This window comes from Sarcophilus harrisii, chromosome 1 (assembly GCF_902635505.1).
Source record: "Sarcophilus harrisii chromosome 1, mSarHar1.11, whole genome shotgun sequence".
In the NCBI taxonomy this organism is placed as follows: domain Eukaryota; kingdom Metazoa; phylum Chordata; class Mammalia; order Dasyuromorphia; family Dasyuridae; genus Sarcophilus; species Sarcophilus harrisii.
Window position 1 is genome coordinate 478,264,626 of NC_045426.1, and position 20,275 is coordinate 478,284,900.

General features: G+C 32.6%; 1 protein-coding gene across 5 annotated transcripts in view; it reads left to right on the forward strand.

Annotated features, from left to right (window-relative positions):
- NOL4 (nucleolar protein 4) overlaps positions 1–20,275 on the forward strand; it is a 473,540-nt gene that overhangs the window by 349,023 nt on the left and 104,242 nt on the right. For all 5 annotated transcript variants that reach the window (XM_031946460.1, XM_031946461.1, XM_031946463.1 and 2 more), the window contains one exon: positions 19,797–19,976. In XM_031946460.1, coding sequence (XP_031802320.1) covers positions 19,797–19,976 — 180 coding nt within the window. The remainder of the gene's footprint in view (positions 1–19,796; positions 19,977–20,275) is intronic.

Here is a 20,275-nt window from a genome sequence, read left to right on the forward strand (position 1 = left end):
TACATGCAAGTTTCAGATGATATTTTCTTAGACTAGTGGATCAGAAGAGATTTTATATTTATTTATAAGTATATATATACATGCATTTTATATATATGAAATTTAGTTCATTAAACATTTCCCAATTATATTTTTAAAATAACATTAATTTATTTTTTTTTAATTTTGAGTTTTAAATTCTTTATCTCTCCTTTTCCTTCCCCCATCCTTAGAGAAGGCAAGCAATATATTGATTATACATGTGAAGTCATGCAAAATATATTTCCACATTAGCAATGTTGCAGAAGAAAACACACACACACACACACACACACACACACACACACCTAAACACACACAAGAAAAATAAAGTGAAAAAATACACTTATCTAAACTCACCAGTTCTCTTTTTGGAGATGGATAGCATTAATACAGATCTTGGTTGGCCATCTTGGTTATCTAATAGCATCTTCATTAGACTTTAGTCCTGTGGGGTCATATCAAACTGTCATGAATGCATCAAAACCTAATTCTTTGTGTGGTTCTAAGGTGAGGATTACAAATGCAATCTTTCATGTCATTGAATAGCAGCTAATAAAATTTTTCACTAAGTTTGAAAACTGACTAGAGCAATCTATAGCTCGTCTATAGCTTCTATATCTATATTTTCTATCTATAGCTTTGCTATAGATATATATAGAGAGAAATATATATATATATATATATATGCTATAGCTATCTATAGCAAATGTGAATCCATAGCTTCAGCAATCATGTTGAATTTTAATCAGAAACCTATAATATTATTTATAAATGTTAAATTTACTTTTTGTAAGTTTATAGCATTTTTACTTTTGAAGTTATTAAAGATTTAAAATGCATTAATATTTGGAGACACCAATATTTTGCTTATAATTCAGTTACTTCCTGTTATAAAAGTCATTCACTTATTTATTAAACAGCCATTTTAAATAATGTTATACATAAGAAAAATCAGTGTTCAAGAAAAACCAAAAATCAGTCAGAGATGGAAAAAGCAGATGTATTTTTATTGTTTGAGGTGTTGGTAAATAAACTCCTCTACTAGGATGTGTTTGACATCATTTCTTGTTTAAACATTATTTTTAAAAGCTATACTGGATCACCTTAGATTTCCTCTAAACTAAGTAAAGTCAGTGTAGCATAAGCATTTGAATGGTGGCATTAGTGTTAGGAAGAAAGTATTTCAGATTACTAAAATTATTTTCTTTTTCTTGATTGTTTTTCAGAAACCAAAGGTCAGAGCCTTAGACTCTGATGTAGTAGATAGGTCTCTATATTCAGTACCATAGAGGATATTTCTCTATATAGTAGTTTGATTTTTTTCATCTGGAAAATGAAAGTGGGTAATAATACATTTGAAATTTGGCTGTGTACCTTGATATCCATAATGATAAATGATGCAAAAATGCATAGATAAGTAGGAAATCTGAATTTTGTTTCCAACTAAAGAATAGCTATATGCTCTCCCGGCCTCTCCCCACCCATACCAAATGTGGACTGGGGTTAGAATGCTTGCATTAATCTGCCATTATTAAAAGCTATTGAACTACTAGCCCCAGCACTACCCTATAATGACAACATTTAATATCCTGCTTGTGCTTGCATTGTCATTTACTCTATGTGCTGTGGTCAATTAGTGAAGTCATTTTGAATCTGAAATGTCATGAAAGAATAAACAAAGAGCAGACTACATTGAGGAGCCTGGCAAAGCTCCTACTAACTCATGTGCCTAAATGGATACTTGCTTTAGCTTCCATTGATAAAATATTGTAATGATTATTCATGTTTCAGCTTTATCAGTGCCATAGTATTCCACCTGCTACTGGTGTTTGTTTTTGGAGTCAGGCTGAAAAACTCAATGTGTTTTCCTTGTTCCTTGTTAATATTATTATTATTTTTTTAATTTTCTATTTTCCCAGCTAAAGTGGTTGATATGGATGGAAACTGCAGAAGCCAGTAGGGTGGCAAAGCACATGGTCCATTGTTTAGGGTACTGTCTTCAAGTGTATGTTTTGTTTAATGAAGTGGAGGATATGTGCTGCCTCAGTGAGCACTTTCAGCTGATTGATTTCCCCAGCTGGCAAAACCATGACTGTCACAAATGTCCTTGTGGGTTTTGTTTTTTTTTTTTTTTTTTTTTTTTTTTTTTTTGCAGCTGGGACAAACATTTGGACATAATTCTTTTTTCAGAGACATTAGGTTTGGGCCATAATGATTTGTAAAGAACTTAATTCTATCATCATGACTCACCTTAATCAGTAGATTAAATCTCCTGTATTATTCTTTAGTCTAGGACATTTTGTTTTGTTTTGTTTTCTTTATGATCTAAGTAATCATTTTACTTCTATTGTTTCAAAATGAGACTTACCCTGTGCAAATATTGGCATTATTGCAAAACCTTAAAATGGAATTGGATTTGTTTAAAGTCAATAAAGGACTAGAGATCATTAAATTCTTCCATTCAATATTAATCATCAAATTGTAATAACACCTTATATTTGTAAAGGATTTTAGAGTTTTTAATATGCATTCACAAACATCTCATTGGTATTATAGGAGAATATGATGATAATGCAAATATTATCATTCTTATATTAATAAAGTTACTGTTATTAATTGTGCTATTCATTAATTAATATTAATAATGATAATGGGATTATATTAAATCCAAGGGGTATACTTATCCTTGAGTCTTCTATATGTTGATATTTTGACTTGTTTTCCATTTTTATTTTTCCACTAGAATGAGGGATATTGAGAGAAACAAGATAAATGCATATAAATTGAAAAATTAAAGTTAATGGTTATAAAAAAGATATAAGGGGAATTTTATTATTTTTTATTAAATATTATTATTTTTTTTTCTGAGGCAATTGGGGTTAAGTAACTTGCCCACAGTCAGACAGCTAGAAAATGTTAAGTATTTGAGACCAAATTTGAACTCAAATCTTCCTGACTTCAGGACTGGTGCTCTATCCACTGTGCCACCTAGCTGCCCCAATAATTTTTTATTAAAGCTTTTTATTTTCAAAACATAAGCATGGATAATTTTTCAACATTGACCCTTATGTTCCAAATTTTCCCTCCTTTTCTCCCACCCCTTCCCTTAGATGACAAGTAATCTATGTTAAACATATGTAATTCTTCCATACATATTTCTCTAATTATCATGCTGTCAAGAAAAATAAGATAAAAAAATAAGAAAGAAAAAAAAGTGCAAGCAAACAACAAAAAGAGGGAAAATGATATGTTGTGATCCATATTCAGTTCCCACAGTCCTCTCTCTGGATGTAGATGGCTCTCTTCATCATAAAACCATTGAAACTGGCCTGAATTATCTCATTGTTGAAAAGAGCCATGTCCATCAGAATTGATCTTCATATAATCTTCTTTTTGTAGTGTACAATGATCTCCTTATTCTGCTCATTTCTGCTCATGAACATCAGTTCATGTAAGTCTCTCCAGACCTGTCTGAAATCATCCTGATGATCGTTTTTTATAGAACAATAATATTCCATAGCATTCATATACCAAAACTTATTCAACCATTCTCCAATTGATGGGCATCCACTGAGTTTTTAGTTTTTTGTCACTACAAAAAGGACTGCCATGGGGGGAAAAACTTTTTAAACACCTATAATTTTAAAAAATGAAGTTAATAAAACATAAGGGGAAAAATTGTATCTTCTAATAAAATGCATTCTTACTTTGTCATTAATTTTATAGGGACAAATATGAAATTAAAGCTACTATATTTTAACACTTCATTTCCTCAATGCTTTATTTTTATGAAACACATATTTCCTCCTGAAATATAATTGTTGCTTAGTACTAAAGGTATTTGCTCATGTAGACCAAGTATTCAAAAAATTATGTCATAATCTGTCATTCTTATCTTTAGATTTGTCCCTGGGATCTTTCCTTCTTAAATTATTTCACTCCATATTCTCTTCAAACTGTAACACCCAATGGCTCCCCTATTTACATAATACACCCTTTTGATCTCTGTGCCTTGATTCATCTTTCTCTGAGTACCTGAAATACCTTCCTCCTTTTTTTTCTTGTCTTCTTCATTCCCTTCTACTGACCCCTAAAATTTAAACTCCTGCCCATCCTTTAAAACCCAAGTAAAATTCCACCTCCCCTAGGAAGCCTTTCCCCTAGCTTCTCTCCTCGTTCCTAATGATTTTCTTTCCTCAAGCTTGCCATAGTTGCATGGTGTAATGGAAAGACTAGAAATAAAATACCCTCTTGTTTAAATCCTGTCTCTGATATTTAGGAACAGCAACTTCCTTTGCCTTCCTTCATCTATCTTCCCTACCTACCATTCTTATTTTACAAGATATGAAGTCATAAGAAAGTCACAATCTTCCACTCCTTAGTTTCCTCATCTGTTTTTTTTTTTTTTTTTAAGGAGCGATAATAATAGGACCACAACCTATATTAATAGGACTGGGAGTGAGGTGGGGTGCGGTAGAGGAAAGGATTTGTAAAGCTTAAAGTGCTATGCAAATGAGTTACTTTTCTAGCAGTATGCAAACAAGTCCAGTGCAATTACTATGCATTATATCACATTATCATTAATTGTTTAATGTAGTTAGACTGTCTTCCACTATTATTACTACCATGATAGCCACCATTTATTTTATATAGTTTTTTAAGCTTGAAAAACATTGTTCATATATTATCTACTCTATCCTCACAAAACTGTGAGAGAAATGCTCTTACCATTTTGATTCATCAAAAATTGCTAATTTCAAAAATTTCCCATTTATACTTTAAAGTGAATATTTCTGATGATTAAAGAAAAAAAACTGCCCATGATTTCATAGGTTTCTGTACTTTACCTTAAAGTTTTTGTTGCTTCCTACAGGCCAAATGTCATTTGTGTTTTATGGATGGGAAAACTGAAGCTGAGAGAATTTAAATCATTTGTCCAGGTTACCCAGCTAGCAAGTGTCTTGAGGCGAGATTCAAACTAAAGGCCTTTACTCTATCCACTATACCATCTGACTGCTACTGAATAAGCATCAAAGGAAGCATCAGGTTAGAGAGAAGTTAAAAGAGATTATGGCAACAGCTTCACCTTGGTCAAAGGAGCCATTGAGATGAATACTGAAACTTCAGAAGTAGATCCAACTACAACAAATATTTTTAAACCCTATCCTATTTGCAAAGAATTATGCTACACTGGAGATAAAAATAACAAAAAACCAGCATAGATTACCTTCAAAAATTAAGGGATTGAACAGTAATCTAAGAAAACACACACCCCACAATTATATGTACATATTGTTATGATTCTGATATTAGAATGATCTTGCAAAAATATTTTGGTAAGTTTTCCTTTATTAAGGAACAATGAAAGTTTGTGCTTATCTCTTCTCAGCTTACATAACCAACAAGGATTTTTTTAGATCATGATGGAGAACATAATATAGCAGCATTGAAAGATCACTGGATTTGAGGTCAGAGGATACGGATTTAACTCCTTTTTCTGTACCTTATCTGCATGATCTCAAGAAAAAATTGTGAAACTTTTCTGAACCTTAATTTCTCCAGTTGTATAATCAGTCTAATACCTTGCCCAGCCCTCCCTTACTTAAATCCAATTCACTTTAATGTCATAGCATCTCCACCCTGATATCATGGTTCTGTTTGAGAATAAAGGATAAACAGAAACAATTCTTGCTATTTAGTATCTTTGGAATCAGTGGAAGTAATATGTGTATATGGTGAACAATATATAAATTATTAATACTGAACATATCTTCCTTGTGACCATTATTAGCTTGCATTTGTACTTATTTCCATCGAATTCACAATAATCTTTCTAGTCACCCAAATAAATGTCAGAGGCATCCTTCTGTTTCACCTCCCATGTCAAATTAAAAGTTTCCAAGTCTTTTTAAATGTCACATTATATCTGGCATCCATGTCTTCACCATTCACAAATAATTTATATCATTGATGTGGTGCTAGTAGTAGTAGAGAAGTGTGAAAAGTGAGGTGGGTAATCTCCTCTGGTCAGCACAGATCCAACACAAAAGAATCTGTGAACCTGAAAAGTCTGAATGGCAAAAAAGGAAAGTTTATTGTTCACTAAGAAGGTGCTTTCTTAGTAGACAAATTCCTAATGAGGAATTTGGCAAAAGTATGTTTAACAGTCTCCTAGTTATATGAGGAAAATTTTGATCTGGGGCTGGGAGTTGTTTGGACTAATCAATAAAGGATCATCAGACAGAGATCTCCAATTGAATTGAAAGCTTTTCCCAGAGTCTGGGGACCCCCTGAAGGAGATCTGGGCCACCCCCAAAAGACCAAAAGACCTGGGGGGTGAGGGGGTAATTTGACCAAGATCTCCAATTGAATGAAGCCATTTAATTTGGGAAAGGCTTGTCTGGGAAGATAACCTTTTCCCATGAGAGAGCCTGAGACCTCAAATCTCCCTTACAGGAGACACAATTTCAGGGTTCACACACATACACACACACACACACACACACACACCCTCATCATTACCTCTGGTCTGGACTATTGTAAGAGTTTCTTAATTGACCTCCCTGCTATCAGTCTTTTCATACTACAAATCATTCTTTAAACAGCAACCAAAATAATTTTCCTAAAAAAAAAAAAAAATTGCCCCAGAATCTTCAGCAAATATAAACTCTCCAGTTTGGCATTTAAACCCTTTATAATATGACCTTACCCTTTATTTCCAGACATATTTCACATTTACTACCCTTTAGGTACTCTGTATTTTTGTGCTATTTTTCATAATTCTTATTCCAAATCCCACCTTTATATTTTTGTATAGGCCATCCCTCATGCCTGAAATGAAATCCCCTGTCTCCTTTCCTATGTTAATTGAATTAGAATTATTGAATTTACTAATGACCTGGGTGGGGACATTCTACAAATGTCTAATTATTCTCCACACAAAGATAAGGGGTCTATATTTAAATGCATTCTTCAATTTTTGACCTCCTTGCTTCATGCTTTAAACAATCAAGGTATTGTGTAGGTACTATAGGTGTTAAGAAATCATTGAATGGTTTGGGGAGATGGGGCAAGGGAAGAAGGAACCCTTCAGCATAGTTAACCAACCACATAGTGTAGGAAATAAAAAGAAATTAGAAAAACTTGTCTACTGTCTTTCCTGCTCTACCTGTTTATAAGTCTAGTGGCAATAGTGAGATCATTCCTAGAATAGTTTTTAATAGTTTTGGAGTATAGAAAATTGTGAAATTGTTTTAGGAAATTTAGGAGTATTTAGGAATTTAGGAGTATTAGGAAGTTGCTGAATCTACCTTGCTCCAACCTTATTCTGATTGCTTAAAACAAACCAAACAAACAAAAACTTAGATTATTGCTCCAAGTTATTGCATATTAATAATTTTATTTTAACATTGTTCACTTTAAAATACATTTTTCTAGCAATTTTTAGTGATATGTTAAAAGACAGGTATAATGAATATCTGACATTTGCTAGTAAAAATTCAATTATTTATACATAAAGCAAATTGTTTTATAATCAGTCATTTACAACCTGCTAGTCAGTCTGGTCAAGTGGCCAGGGTGGAGAACTCCAGTCAACCAGACCTGAGTTCAAATGCTGCCTCTGCCTCTGATAATAGCTAGCTGTGTAATCTTAAACAAGTCACTTAAACACTTAATATAGCAGAAATTCTCTAAAATTCTTTAAGGAGTGGCTGTTTCCAATGTGCATTGGTAGTTAATTCACCAATTACTTCCCTGTATCAATGAAATCCTAAGTCTTTTTTTTTTAATTATTGATTCTATAGTGGGGAAGCAATATCACTTAATTAAATAAAAATCACCTAGCATGGACTCTATGCAAAGCATACAGAGTTTAATATTGTGAATCCATATTTACATTTTAATTTCTAAATAGTACTTAATAAATAACATTTGAATAATTGTTAATATTTAAACCATTCTCATGATCTTTGTCTTTCTAAGTCTGCATTAAAAAGACAATTTTTTTTTAAACATGGAAGAAGGAGAGATTAGATTTGTTCTGCATGGTCTTAAAGGGTAGAAAGAACAATATTGCTCAGTCCTTGAATAGTCTACAGGATTATAAATTTCAATAGGTAGTGTGAGTTTATTTTCCTCCTTATATTTCATATTGATTTGAAGTGATTTAATTTTTCTTTAAGGCTGTTTTATGATAATTCTGTCAACTTGTTTATGTTGATTAAGTAAGTGATTGGAGTTTGTTGGGGGTTAAAGGTACGAAGTTGGAATCAAAATTTTTATCTTCAGCCTAATTTCATAAAAATTAAATAACAGTGGCAGGCAATTCTGTTTTCTTTTTGCATGGTACATTTAAAAGAGCAAATGAACTTGGGAATTAAAGGTCCTGGCATTAAACCACATCTCTGACACTTTCTACCTCTGTGATTTTTGTTAAGTGACAGTGTAATGCAGGAGAAACTAAAGCAAGATAGAGATTAGAGAGTTTTTAATATTTTATTTGGATTTCTGAGAGGGAAAGATTGTGCTAAGGGCATGATGCCCCCAAAGCTGATGTCCAAAGCATCCAGCAGCTAATGTGTGCTTCTCATGAAGTTTTTATGCACATGGCTCCAAGTTACTAGGGGGTAGACCAAGGCAAGGGCAGAGTCAGACCACTGAGAGCCAGAACAGACTATCAGTCTGGTTCAGACAGGGTGGAGGGAGGCACTGGACATTCTGATAAGTAGGAAAGATCTGGAGTCATGATGTCTAAGATAGAAGATTTTTCTTATCTGGATCATGATGATAAGGGGGGAGTGGGGAGATGGGGAGGGAGGTATGTTGCAACCAGGCAGAACTATTCAGGGAATAAGGTAAAACAATTAGGGAAACTGAGGTAGAATAATCAAAGGAAACTGTGGCACAACAACAGCCTCTCTGGATTGTGTCATGTATAAAAGGAGGTGATTGGATTAGATACCCTCTTTGTTTCCTTCTGACTTTAAAGCTATTATCTATGATCTTGTGAATTCAATTAAAAATCACTTGATTTGGTATATAATGTTTTTCTTTTGAGATTTTTAGGGCAGAAGACCTTTGGGAAGGAAAAAGGAAATATTTTATGATCTTTCTGGTGCTATGCTATGAAATTTTTAGACTCTTTTATTCTCCTTATTGTGAAGATTGATCTACATAAGTTAAATGTCATCAAACAATGGTGATAATCTGTGTCAATGTCTGTTCTTTTTTCCATTTCACATTTTGATATTTTTTCATTATTCACTTGATAATTTGATATTAATTTTGATCTTTGTCTTAATAAGGTGATTTTTCAACTGCTGAACTGTCATTTCTTTTTTAAAATAGTATTATTCCATGTCTGGTGTCTCTTGGACTTCTTGGAAAAAAACATTTATGATACAGTCATGAGGCTTTGACAAACTATAAATCTTTGGTCTCTCATTCCCTCACTTTTAAAACTTTTTCAATGTATTTTTTCTCTTTCTTCCTTTTACCTTTACATTGGACTCACTTGAATTTTAAAGTTTACATTTATTTAATTTAGAGTAATGCTTATTGCTACAAAATATTCAAATTCCTTTACTTGTATATTCAAAGTTTTCCATAATCTGGAGTCATTCTTTGTTTGCAGTCCTATTCATGTGGTTTTCCTCCATTTAATCTATGACCTAAATAAATTGTAATATTCTGTCTTCCTGTTTCCATTCTTTTACTCCTCCTACTCTTAATTGCCAACATCCTACTCCTGCCCATTCTTAAAAACCCAGATCAAATGACTCTATATTCTCTTATAGTTATAATGACTTTCTGCTCTCCAGCATCAAGCACTTCCCTAATGCAATTACTATTACCTGTTTTATATCATATTCTCCTATGAATTCTAAGTTCCTTGATGACAGGAATTCTTTCTTATTCAAACTTCCTATCTCCCCAGAGATCTAGTTCAGAATTGTACACACAAAGGGCATTTTATAGAGATTTGTCATCTACAAACTAATGATTTGCAAGCCTGGAGTAATAGGAGAAAATATATATTTTTTAAGATGTTTACTTCAGGTAATATACTATCTTTCCAAGAAATGGTCATCCAAATGATTCTTAATAGTATTTCCTTAAAGCAGAAGAGGAACTAGGAGCAAAGAAAATTAATATTCTGTGCAAGTGATTAGGACATTTATAGTATTCTTTATTGTTCTTATAGAAGTTTCTTTTTTACTGTGTCATCGCATTTTTTTCTCATTGAGACTAATAGCAGTGGAGAGACCTGTGTTCTAGCCTGGCTTTGTTGACTACTTGCTTAATGACTTTAAGCAACTCATTCATTCATCTTTTATGGGCTTTAGTTTCCTCACTGGCAAAATGAGGGAATTGAATCAAGCAGTCCATAGGAATTCTTAAGGCTCTAAATCTTACTTTTTTTCTAATTCCCAATAATAGTATAATTTCCTGCAAATAGTTTATAAATGAATTGAGACTCACTTCATCTGTCAAACAATGAATATTTATCTATTCCCTATTATACAACTAACAAACATAACAAAAAAGATAGAGAGCAAGCCCTGGAGTTAAGAAGATATCTTAGGTCAACTCCTATCTTTAAAATATACTAACTACATGATATTGGCCAAATATCTTAGTCTCTCAATTCCTTTGATGATTCCCTGAGACTCTAAGTTACCAAAAAAAAAAAAAAATTGTATGAAAAACCCACTATGTGCTACATGTATATATACAAATAAATCATTTATATCTGGGATGGAGAACCTTTGTTTCTGCTAAGGGCCATATGGATATTTATTACATCATTCATAGGCCATATAAAATTATCAACTTAAAGAACTCAAGCAATGGAAGCTTATTATACCCATCTTTCATCATTGCCTTAGCAAATTATTTTCATGTACCTTATATAGCATTCCTCAATCCTGATTTATATGCATATATATATATATATAACTGAGCTACTTATATATTCACATTTTATTGTAAAATTTTGAATGCTAGACTTCTGTTCTTGGTTAAAAAAAAAATACAAAATCCCCCAAACCCGTTCATTTCTTAAGGCCATAAAAGCCTTTCCATACTGTAGAATTTTTTGGAAATAACATCATATGCTTTTTTTCTATTTATGTATACATAAGAATAAAAATACATATGTATATCTTAAATTTTATGAGTTTTGAGAGAATTCTGTTCACTTTTTTCTCCATTACTTGAAAACTCAAAATGTTGTTTAAAATATAAATGAATTACAGACCATTTATTTTTAAATGTGCCTATATTTTGGTTTTCTCAGGTTTTTAAAGCTCCATGGAATGTCATTTAGGGGGTATTAGTCATTCTGATGATCCCAGGAACATACCACCATATAGCACTTGAATCATTAGGTAATGGGGCATTCATTGTATCATTGGGCTGAAAATATTCATCCCGGAACTTCTTATACATCATTTTCATGACTTAGAAGAGTATATTAGTTCTGAGATCATCTAAGACATTTCATATAAGTATAGATTGCTCTGCCTTTCCAGGAGGTAAAAATTACTTAAAGCAAATGTTTTTGGAAAATAGAAAAAAATAAAATTTTGGCAATTTGCAATTACTATAGTAATATAACTATATGATTTATATTTTGTATCTTTTATTACACCTATGGCTATGTAAAATGCTCTTTTCTACATTCTTTTCTTTGATGGGTCCATGATTTTTCTGGTGTCAGCCAACCCACCAACAATATAGATTATATCCTCATCACACCTTCTAGTATTTTTGTGACTTGTCTGTGTTTTCCTCTATATCTTCCATAAACAATCTCCCTCAGTGTACTGGAAGGTGTATTCTTGTCCTTCTAATATTTCAGGAGTACCAGTATAACATTAGTGGTTTAATTGTTCTTTTCCTCACTATATAAATGCTCTACTACTTTACTTTCCTTTTGAGGAAAAAGCATAAAAGTAGTCAAACTTTTATATATTTTTTTTATTTTCAATTAGCAAATAGAATAATCTGTTCTGCAGACAATTTCAGATGATGAAATTAAAACCATCTATAGTTATATGAAAAAATGCTCTAAATCACTATTGTTTAGAGAAATGCAAATTAAAACAACTCTTAAGATACTACCTCATACCTCTCAGATTGGCTAAGATGACAGGAAAAGATAATAGTAAATGTTAGAGGGCATGTGAGAAAATTGGAACACTAATGCATTGTTTATGGAGTTGTGAAATGATCCATCCATTCTGGAGAGCAATCTGGAACTATATATAAAACTTTTTCATACCCTTGACAAATTACTGGGTCTGTATCCCAAGGAAGTCATAAAGGAGGGAAAAGGACACACTTGTGCAAAAATATTGTAGCAGCTCTTTTTGTGTTAGCAAAGAATTGGAAAATGAGGATACATGCCCATCAATTTTGGAATGGCTGAATAAGTTATGGTATATGAAGGTAATGGAATATTATTGTTCTATAAAAAAATGATGAACAAACTGATTTTAGAAAGGCTTGGAAAGATTTACATGAACTGATGCTGAGTGAAACAAGTAGAACCAAGAATACATTGTACACAATAACAGCAAGAATGTGCCATAATCAACTCTGAAAGACTAGGTTATTCTCAGTGGTTCATTGATTCAAAGCATCACAATCGACTTTGGCCAAAAAATGCCATCTGCATCCAGAAAAAGAACTAAGAAGACTGAATGTGAATCATTATGCTATGTTCACTTCTTTTTTCTATTTTTTTTATCTCTCCCATGGTTTTTTCCTTTTTGATTTGATTTCCCTCCCCCACCATGATTCATAAAGCAATATGTGTTAAAAATAAATTTTAAAAAGCACCAAATTTTCTCTAGAAAAAAAAATTTAATTAAATTGTTCTGCTTCTTATTCTCCAAAAAAGGAAAAAGGAGAAGTAATAAAATCTTTATGAAAATATGAATTGTCAAATGCAACAATTTCTCTTGAAGCCATGTCCCCAAATCTAGCAATCTAGAACAATACCAAAGAAGTCACTAAATAATTAATATCCTTTGATTGAGAATTCACATTTTAAGCCTATATCCCATAGGGATCAAAGAAAGAGGAAAAGTACCGATATGTACAAAAATATTTATAGCAGATCTTTGTGTAGTGGCAAAGAATTAGAAAGTAAAGGGGGTGTCTATATTGCCTACTTTTCTCCCATAGCATCTTTTATAATGATATTATACCTCTTAAGATATATAAAGGCAGAAGAGATTTCCAACTCAAACTAGAAGAATTACTCTACCCCAGCTTCAGATTATAAGGTTGAGAAGGGGAAAAGAAGATTTCTAGGTAGAGGAGAGTATAGTGTTAGAATCATGGGTAACATGATGGGATTATTTGATACCTGCAATGTATCTTTTCATTGTTCTTGGTTTTATTAGTAATTTTAATTCTCATTCTTTGATTAACAACTAGATAGCATCTCTGAGATAATAGCTTTAAAGCAAGTCATGATCTCAGCAGGTCACCCTGCCATAGATTTCTCCTTACTCTATCTTCCTTTCAGCTGCCAAAGTAATCTTAAAATTTCTAATTATAGATCTCTCTTTTTTTCTAAATAACATTTAATTTTTACCCTAATTACACTTAAAGATAATTTTTAACATTTGTTATTTCTTAAAGTATTAATCAAGTGTATCCTTCCCTTTCCTTCCCCCTCCTTGAGACAGGAAGTAATTTGACACAGATTATATGTGGACAGTCATGTAAAACATTTTCATGTTAGTCATTTTGTGCAAGAAAACTTGAGGATAAAAGGGAAGTGAGAAGGAAGAGAAAAAGGAAGGAAGAAAGAGAGAAAGATAAAAAAAGAAGGAAAAATGAGAATGAAGGAAAGAGAAAGAAAAAAAAAGAAAAAGAAAATTTAAGTCCATATTCAGACAATATCAGTTCTTTCTCTAGAGATGAATAGCATTTTTCATCATGAGTTCTTTGAAATTGCTGGGATTATTGTACTTTTATTTCATAGTTGATCATCATACAATATTACTATTACTGTGTATAATGTGCTTCTAGTTTTGTTCATTTCATTGTATCCTTGTGTATTATAGCTTTCTTTAAGACCTCCATAGAGCAAAACCCAAATTTTAATCTTATCATCTGTCTTTCCTTACTACCCTTTTCCTAACAACCCCTCTTTTGCCATCACGCCCCAGATCCTACAAATCGTGTTTGATAGGTATGAGACTTTTTGCTTTCCTCAGGAAAAATCTATCCTCCTCTGTACCATCCACTACCCATCCTTGGGCTATCTAGCAGCTATGCTGCCTCCTTTATCTGAGAAGATATATGGTTCAAGGTAATATCTTTGCCAAGAAGATCCCAAATGAAGTAATAAGTTGAACAGCACTGAAAACAACTGAACAATGACATTTCAATGGATCAGTGAATGCTTCTCCAATGAGGCAGAATACAACCTGCCCATGACTTCTCTTTCCTATTGAACTATTAAACATGTCCTCCCAGGAATTCTCCAGAGAAGAGTCATTTAAAATTTTGACAGCTTCCACATTTTTTGATGTTATCTCAGTACTCTTGCAGACATCCTTTATTCCTACTATCAGATCTATTTCCCTTTCTGATCATTGTCCTATGATAATATTGATAACTTCTAGTTTTTACCCTGCACCACCATGATGTAGGCACTCATCACCATATACCTAGACTATTGTAATAGTCTGGTAATTGATTTCCTGCCATGAATCAGTCTCCCCACTACATTCTCCATTGGGATGCCCAAGTAGACTTCCTAAAATACAGATCTGATCATTTCACTTCCCTTCTCCCCATCTAATAAACCTCATTAGCTCCCTATTAACTCCGCAATCAAACATAAAATCTTATTTTTGTTTTTCAGAGCCCATTATAACTTGTTCACATACCTATGCTTGCATGCCCATACACACACACACACACACACACACACACACACACACACACACATACCCCTTTCTAGTCTTTTAACACATATTCTTCAATATAGTGAAACTGGCCTGCTTACTGTTCCTCAAAAAAAGAATCTCCACCTCCAAATTTCTGGCATTTTAAAACTTCTATGTCTGAAATGCTCTCCCTTAATCACTGCCCCTGACTTACTTCAAGTCCTAGCGAAAATCTCAACTTCTACAGGTAGTTTTTTCTCATTCTTCTTAATTCTGGTACCTTCCTTCTGTTGATTATCTCCAATTTATCTTGCATGCAGCTTGTTCAGACAGTGTTGTTTGCATGATTTCTCCTCCATTAAATTATGAGTTCCTTTGTAACAAGGATGGTTATTGGGTTTTTTGTTGTTGTTGTTGTTTTGTTTTTACTTTTTTTTTAATCGCAGGAATACAGTAAATTTTTAATAAATGTTTATTGATTGATTTGGTAGTATATTGCTCTTTATTCACATCTGCTTTGTAATTGTCCCTTTTTCTTAAAGTGACATGCAACTATGATCCATCAGAGACTGTGATATTTCATGATAAATAGCCACAAACATCACCAAAATGCATCAATATTAAAAAGAGAGATACCTTTTTCAGGCTAAAAACTTTGGGTCATTAAAACATTAAATTTTCTAATTACAATGCAGTCAATTTTCTTACTTCAGTTCTGTTTTGGGCCCACTTCATTGTTCATCCATAATGTTTGTTTAAATTACATATTCTGATACATAACTCAGTTTGCTATCCATCAAATCACTTATCTTACCCATTCTTCATTGATATGTGTTTTCCTACATGGATCATCAGTTAGAACTTTTTTGTGTGATTTTTAATATTACTTAGCAGGTTTCAAAATGATCCATAAATTGGTACAAGCTGGACAATGTTATTCAAAAACACTTGTGTCACTTCTCATTTAGATGGACTCTGTCTTCCACTTAAACTCTATCTGAGATGATTCTTCCTTGTGGAAGGTACCTTGTAATACTGTCCAAGGAATCTTATATGAGTTCAACATTTTGCATGGGAGATACTTTATTGGGCTATAAAAAGCATTTTGATTGTAAAGAAAAAAAATATCCTAAAGGTTCTTGGTAATTGTTGAAGGTATACTAATGAGACAGAAACAATATATAATATGTATAACTATGTAAAATTATGTATAAAACTATGTAAAAACTAATGTAATTTTGGTGAAGCTGTGAATTGATGTTTTTGAAGAAATAATCATTCAAGTCTTGAAGATAATTTTGAACCACACTAAGATAGTTACTAAACAATATACTATATAATTTTTGCTCAGTGATGTTAAGATTAGAAATATACCTTAACTAGATCTGAAGCAGAGGGAACATTCTCATAATGTGCAAAACTACTTAAAGCAGAATTTTTGTGTGCCAAAGAAAAATTGGAAATAATCTACAAATTATAGAGTAACTAGACAAATTGTGATATATGAATATGAGAATATTATTGGACCTTAAGAAATGAAAAACATGAATGTGTAGAGATGCTTGGGAAGATCTGTCAACTGATGCAGAATGCAATAAACAGAACTAGAACAATCTATATAATGAACGCAACAATATAAAGGAAAACAACATCAGACCTCTAATTAATTATTCTTGATTTCAGAGGACTAGAGGTAAAACATACCTCTTTCCTCTTGCCAAAGACATGGATGTGAATAACACTTCAGTTTGTTTTGCATAACTATACTTTTTTATTACAAAGGGGAGTTCTGTTTGGGAGAGATAAGAATATTATTTAGAAGTATTAATGATGTTAAAAAAAAAAAAGAAAAAAGAATGTCACAGTGCATTAAAAAAAAAAAAAAAAGACTTGGTGGAGCTGTGAATTGGCCCAACCATTCTGAAAAGAATTTGGAAACTTTGCAAATGGAAGTGACTAAACTATGCAGACTGTTTGACACCAGAGGCCACACTGCTATTCATTTATCTAAAAGAGGCCAAAAGGAAGAAAAATCTTATGTATACTATAATATTAAAACAGCAATTTTTTATACTAGCAAAGAACTATAAATAAAATGGGTATACATTGCTTTGAGAATGGCTAAACAAGTTGTGGTATGTAAGATGATGAATCTAGAGCCAAAAGATTCTTACAAAGAGCCTAATTTAAACTCCATTTTAAGTATAAGCAAAGGGTAGCTTATATGACTTTAGTGACAAGGTACACAAGTAAAAATCAAAGTTAGATCCTCTGATTCTCTTCTGGCAAGGTGAAGAGACATAATTTGGAAATGAAGATAATATTCAAAAGATTACAGTGTAAAAATTTTATAACATTCATTGGTAGACTACAATTCTTTCCTTGGACATTTTCTCTTTTCTCTCTTAGTGACCCTATCAACTCCCATTATTGCAGTTAACATCTCTAAACATATCATTCTTAAATCCTTATAGTCTTTCCTTAATCTTTCTCCCGAATTTCAGTCACATGTCACCAAATGACTTAGAATGTCTCAATGGATTGATTTCTCATACACTTCTCAAAAATCAGTAAGTCCAAAACTCTGTCTTTTTGTCTCTTTCTCTCTGTCTCTGTCTCTCTTTTTCCGTCTCTCTGTCTTTGTGTCTCTCAGTCTCAGTCTCTCTATCTCTGCCTTTATGTCTCTTTTTGTCTCTGTTTCTGTCTGTCTTTTTGACTCTGTCTCTTTTTCTTTATTTCTGTCTTCCTCTTTCTGTCTCAATCTCTCTCCAAATCTGTCTATCTGTATGTCTATTTCTATCTCTCTACTTCTCTGTATCTGTCTCTCTGCCTCCATCTCTCTCTGTCTCTGTCTCCATCTCTGTCTCTGTTTCTGTCTCCCTCTGTCTTTCTGTCTCAGTCTCTATCTCTGTCTGGCTGCATATCTATCTCTGTCTTTTTCTTTCTCACTGTCTGTCTGTTTCTGTCTCTTTCTGTCTCTTTCTCTTATCTATGTCTGTCTCTCTGAGACGTTCTATCTCTCTATCTCTGTCTGTCTCTGTGTATAAGTGTGTATGTGTCTCAGAAGTTCCTCAGAACAGAACAAATACTGTTTTTTTTATTTTTTTTTTTCTGTTCTTTGGAGCTTAGCACAATGCCTTGCACACAGACATTGTTAAATAGTGTAATTGGATTGAATTGATGATTATCATTTTATTATACAGTAGATACTTAAACTCTTCTTGATAGATTAACCATTATTCAATGGGGGTGGGGGGTGGGGAGCGGGGAATAACTTGTTTTAATATATCAGGCTCAAGCTATGTTAATTAGACACTACACTTATTTTAATTATTCTAATTTGTATGTACTATGATCTTAAACAAGTTTCTAATATTTATTGCTGTTTCCTTGGTCACTTATTCTGGTAAAAGCAGCATCTGCGATCTTTTCTAGCCTTTGCATTTATTTCACTTCAGAGAACATAAGAGTCAAAATGCTTTTAAAATTGTATTGCCTCCAGCTTCATTTTTTGTAAAGATGTATTTAAAATTAGACTCATCTGTTTTCCCCAATTTTATCCCCTTAAATAACATTTCTAGTTCCTTAAGTAGTATCACATACAAAGCTTATAAAATCCAAATGTTAAGTGTATCAGGGAAGCCTTTCCTTTTTTCCATGAATTGAAAATCTCTACCTCCTAGAATTGCTTTGTCTTTATTTTATTGTGTACATATTATATTCAGTCCTCTGGAATATCAACTGTTTGATATAGAAACTGTACAAAGTTGGCACTTAACATAATGTTTTTCAAATTGAATTATAAATCATTATAAAAATGTCAGCAGTGTTATTCCATTTTGTGTCTCTATTGTTTTGCTTCTGGTTTTATCTACAAATACTCTTGGGATGCTGTGGTTTAGGTGATTCTGAGGTCAAGCTTTCTCCAGTTTTACCTTCTTCTCAAGTGTTTTTGCATGATTTATGAGATATTACCATATCTTTCTATCATTTTTCTACATAATATTTTGCAAATGAACTTATGATCTAAACTAATATTGTCCTTGACTGCTGCATGTCCATTAGAGTAGGAACTCCTCCACTAGATAGTGAACTGCTTGAAATTAGGAACTTTTTAAGTCATCTTTGCAATACTCATGCTTTACACATTGTCTGGTCCTAGTCGGTAATTAATAAATGCTTGTTCATGTGATGGTGTGTCTCCATTTATTGAGGAAATCATTTGCTAACTGAGAGTTTCTTTAGATGGCACAAAAGATAGATAAAGTGGGTTTACAGTCTCATCATCTTAGGGTCAAATGCAGCCTCAGAAACTTAGTATCTATGTGACTCTGGGCAAGATGTTTCCCTCAACTTTCTCATCCATAAAATGAACTGGAAAACGAAATGACAAACTATTCCAGTATCTTTTCCAAGAAAACCCCAAATGAGGTCACAAAGAGTTGGACAGTACAACTGAACAACAATAAAATTTTATCATTCTATGTATATTTAAGAAAAACTTTTCCATTCTCAGAGCAATACATTATAAACTGGGATGAAGGCCATTTTTACTAATTTTCCAATATCTTCTTTTGTCTTTACTGGATACTTTGCTAATTTTTGTAATAAATATAAGTGAAATATTTATACTTTCTAATTTAGAAAAATCATTGTTACTCTTATCAAAGCAAGCATTCTATTCCATTTTATGTGTGTCTTTCATGTAAATGAGAATTTAATGTAATGAATGGAAAACATAACTATTGAAATATTGTGTATTATTTAAATCTGCAGTTTGAATATGTTGATACAACTGATAAAAAGTAAACCTTATCAACAGATGTCCTTATATAATTGCCCTTTTCTTTTTATTCTCAGTCCCCTGCACATAGCTACTCAAGTTATGAATCTGGAAAGAATGAGAGTGTAGACAGAGGTGCTGAGGACTTATCAATGAACAGAGGAGATGAAGATGAAGATGACCATGATGAGCAAGAAGATTCTGAGAAAGTTAATGAGACAGATGGAGTAGAAGCTGAGCGACTGAAAGCTTTTAATGTGAGTCTTGCCATACTGCTGTGTGGTTTAATTTTATCAATTTATTTTACATGTTGTTACTCGGTAAATGTGGATATTTTAGACGCATGTTTGTTTAATTTACAGAAGGATTTTTAAAGTACATGAAACACTCTTGGCCAACCAGACACCAAAATTGCTGTGTTTTGTTTAGAATTTTAAAGCCAAATGTCAGCTGAAAACTGGAGTTGGGTTGTGTGAGTATGCATGTTTATCTAGTGGATGAAGGGGGCCACAGCTTGTTCCTCTGAAGAGTACAACCGTGATCAACTATTTCTGTT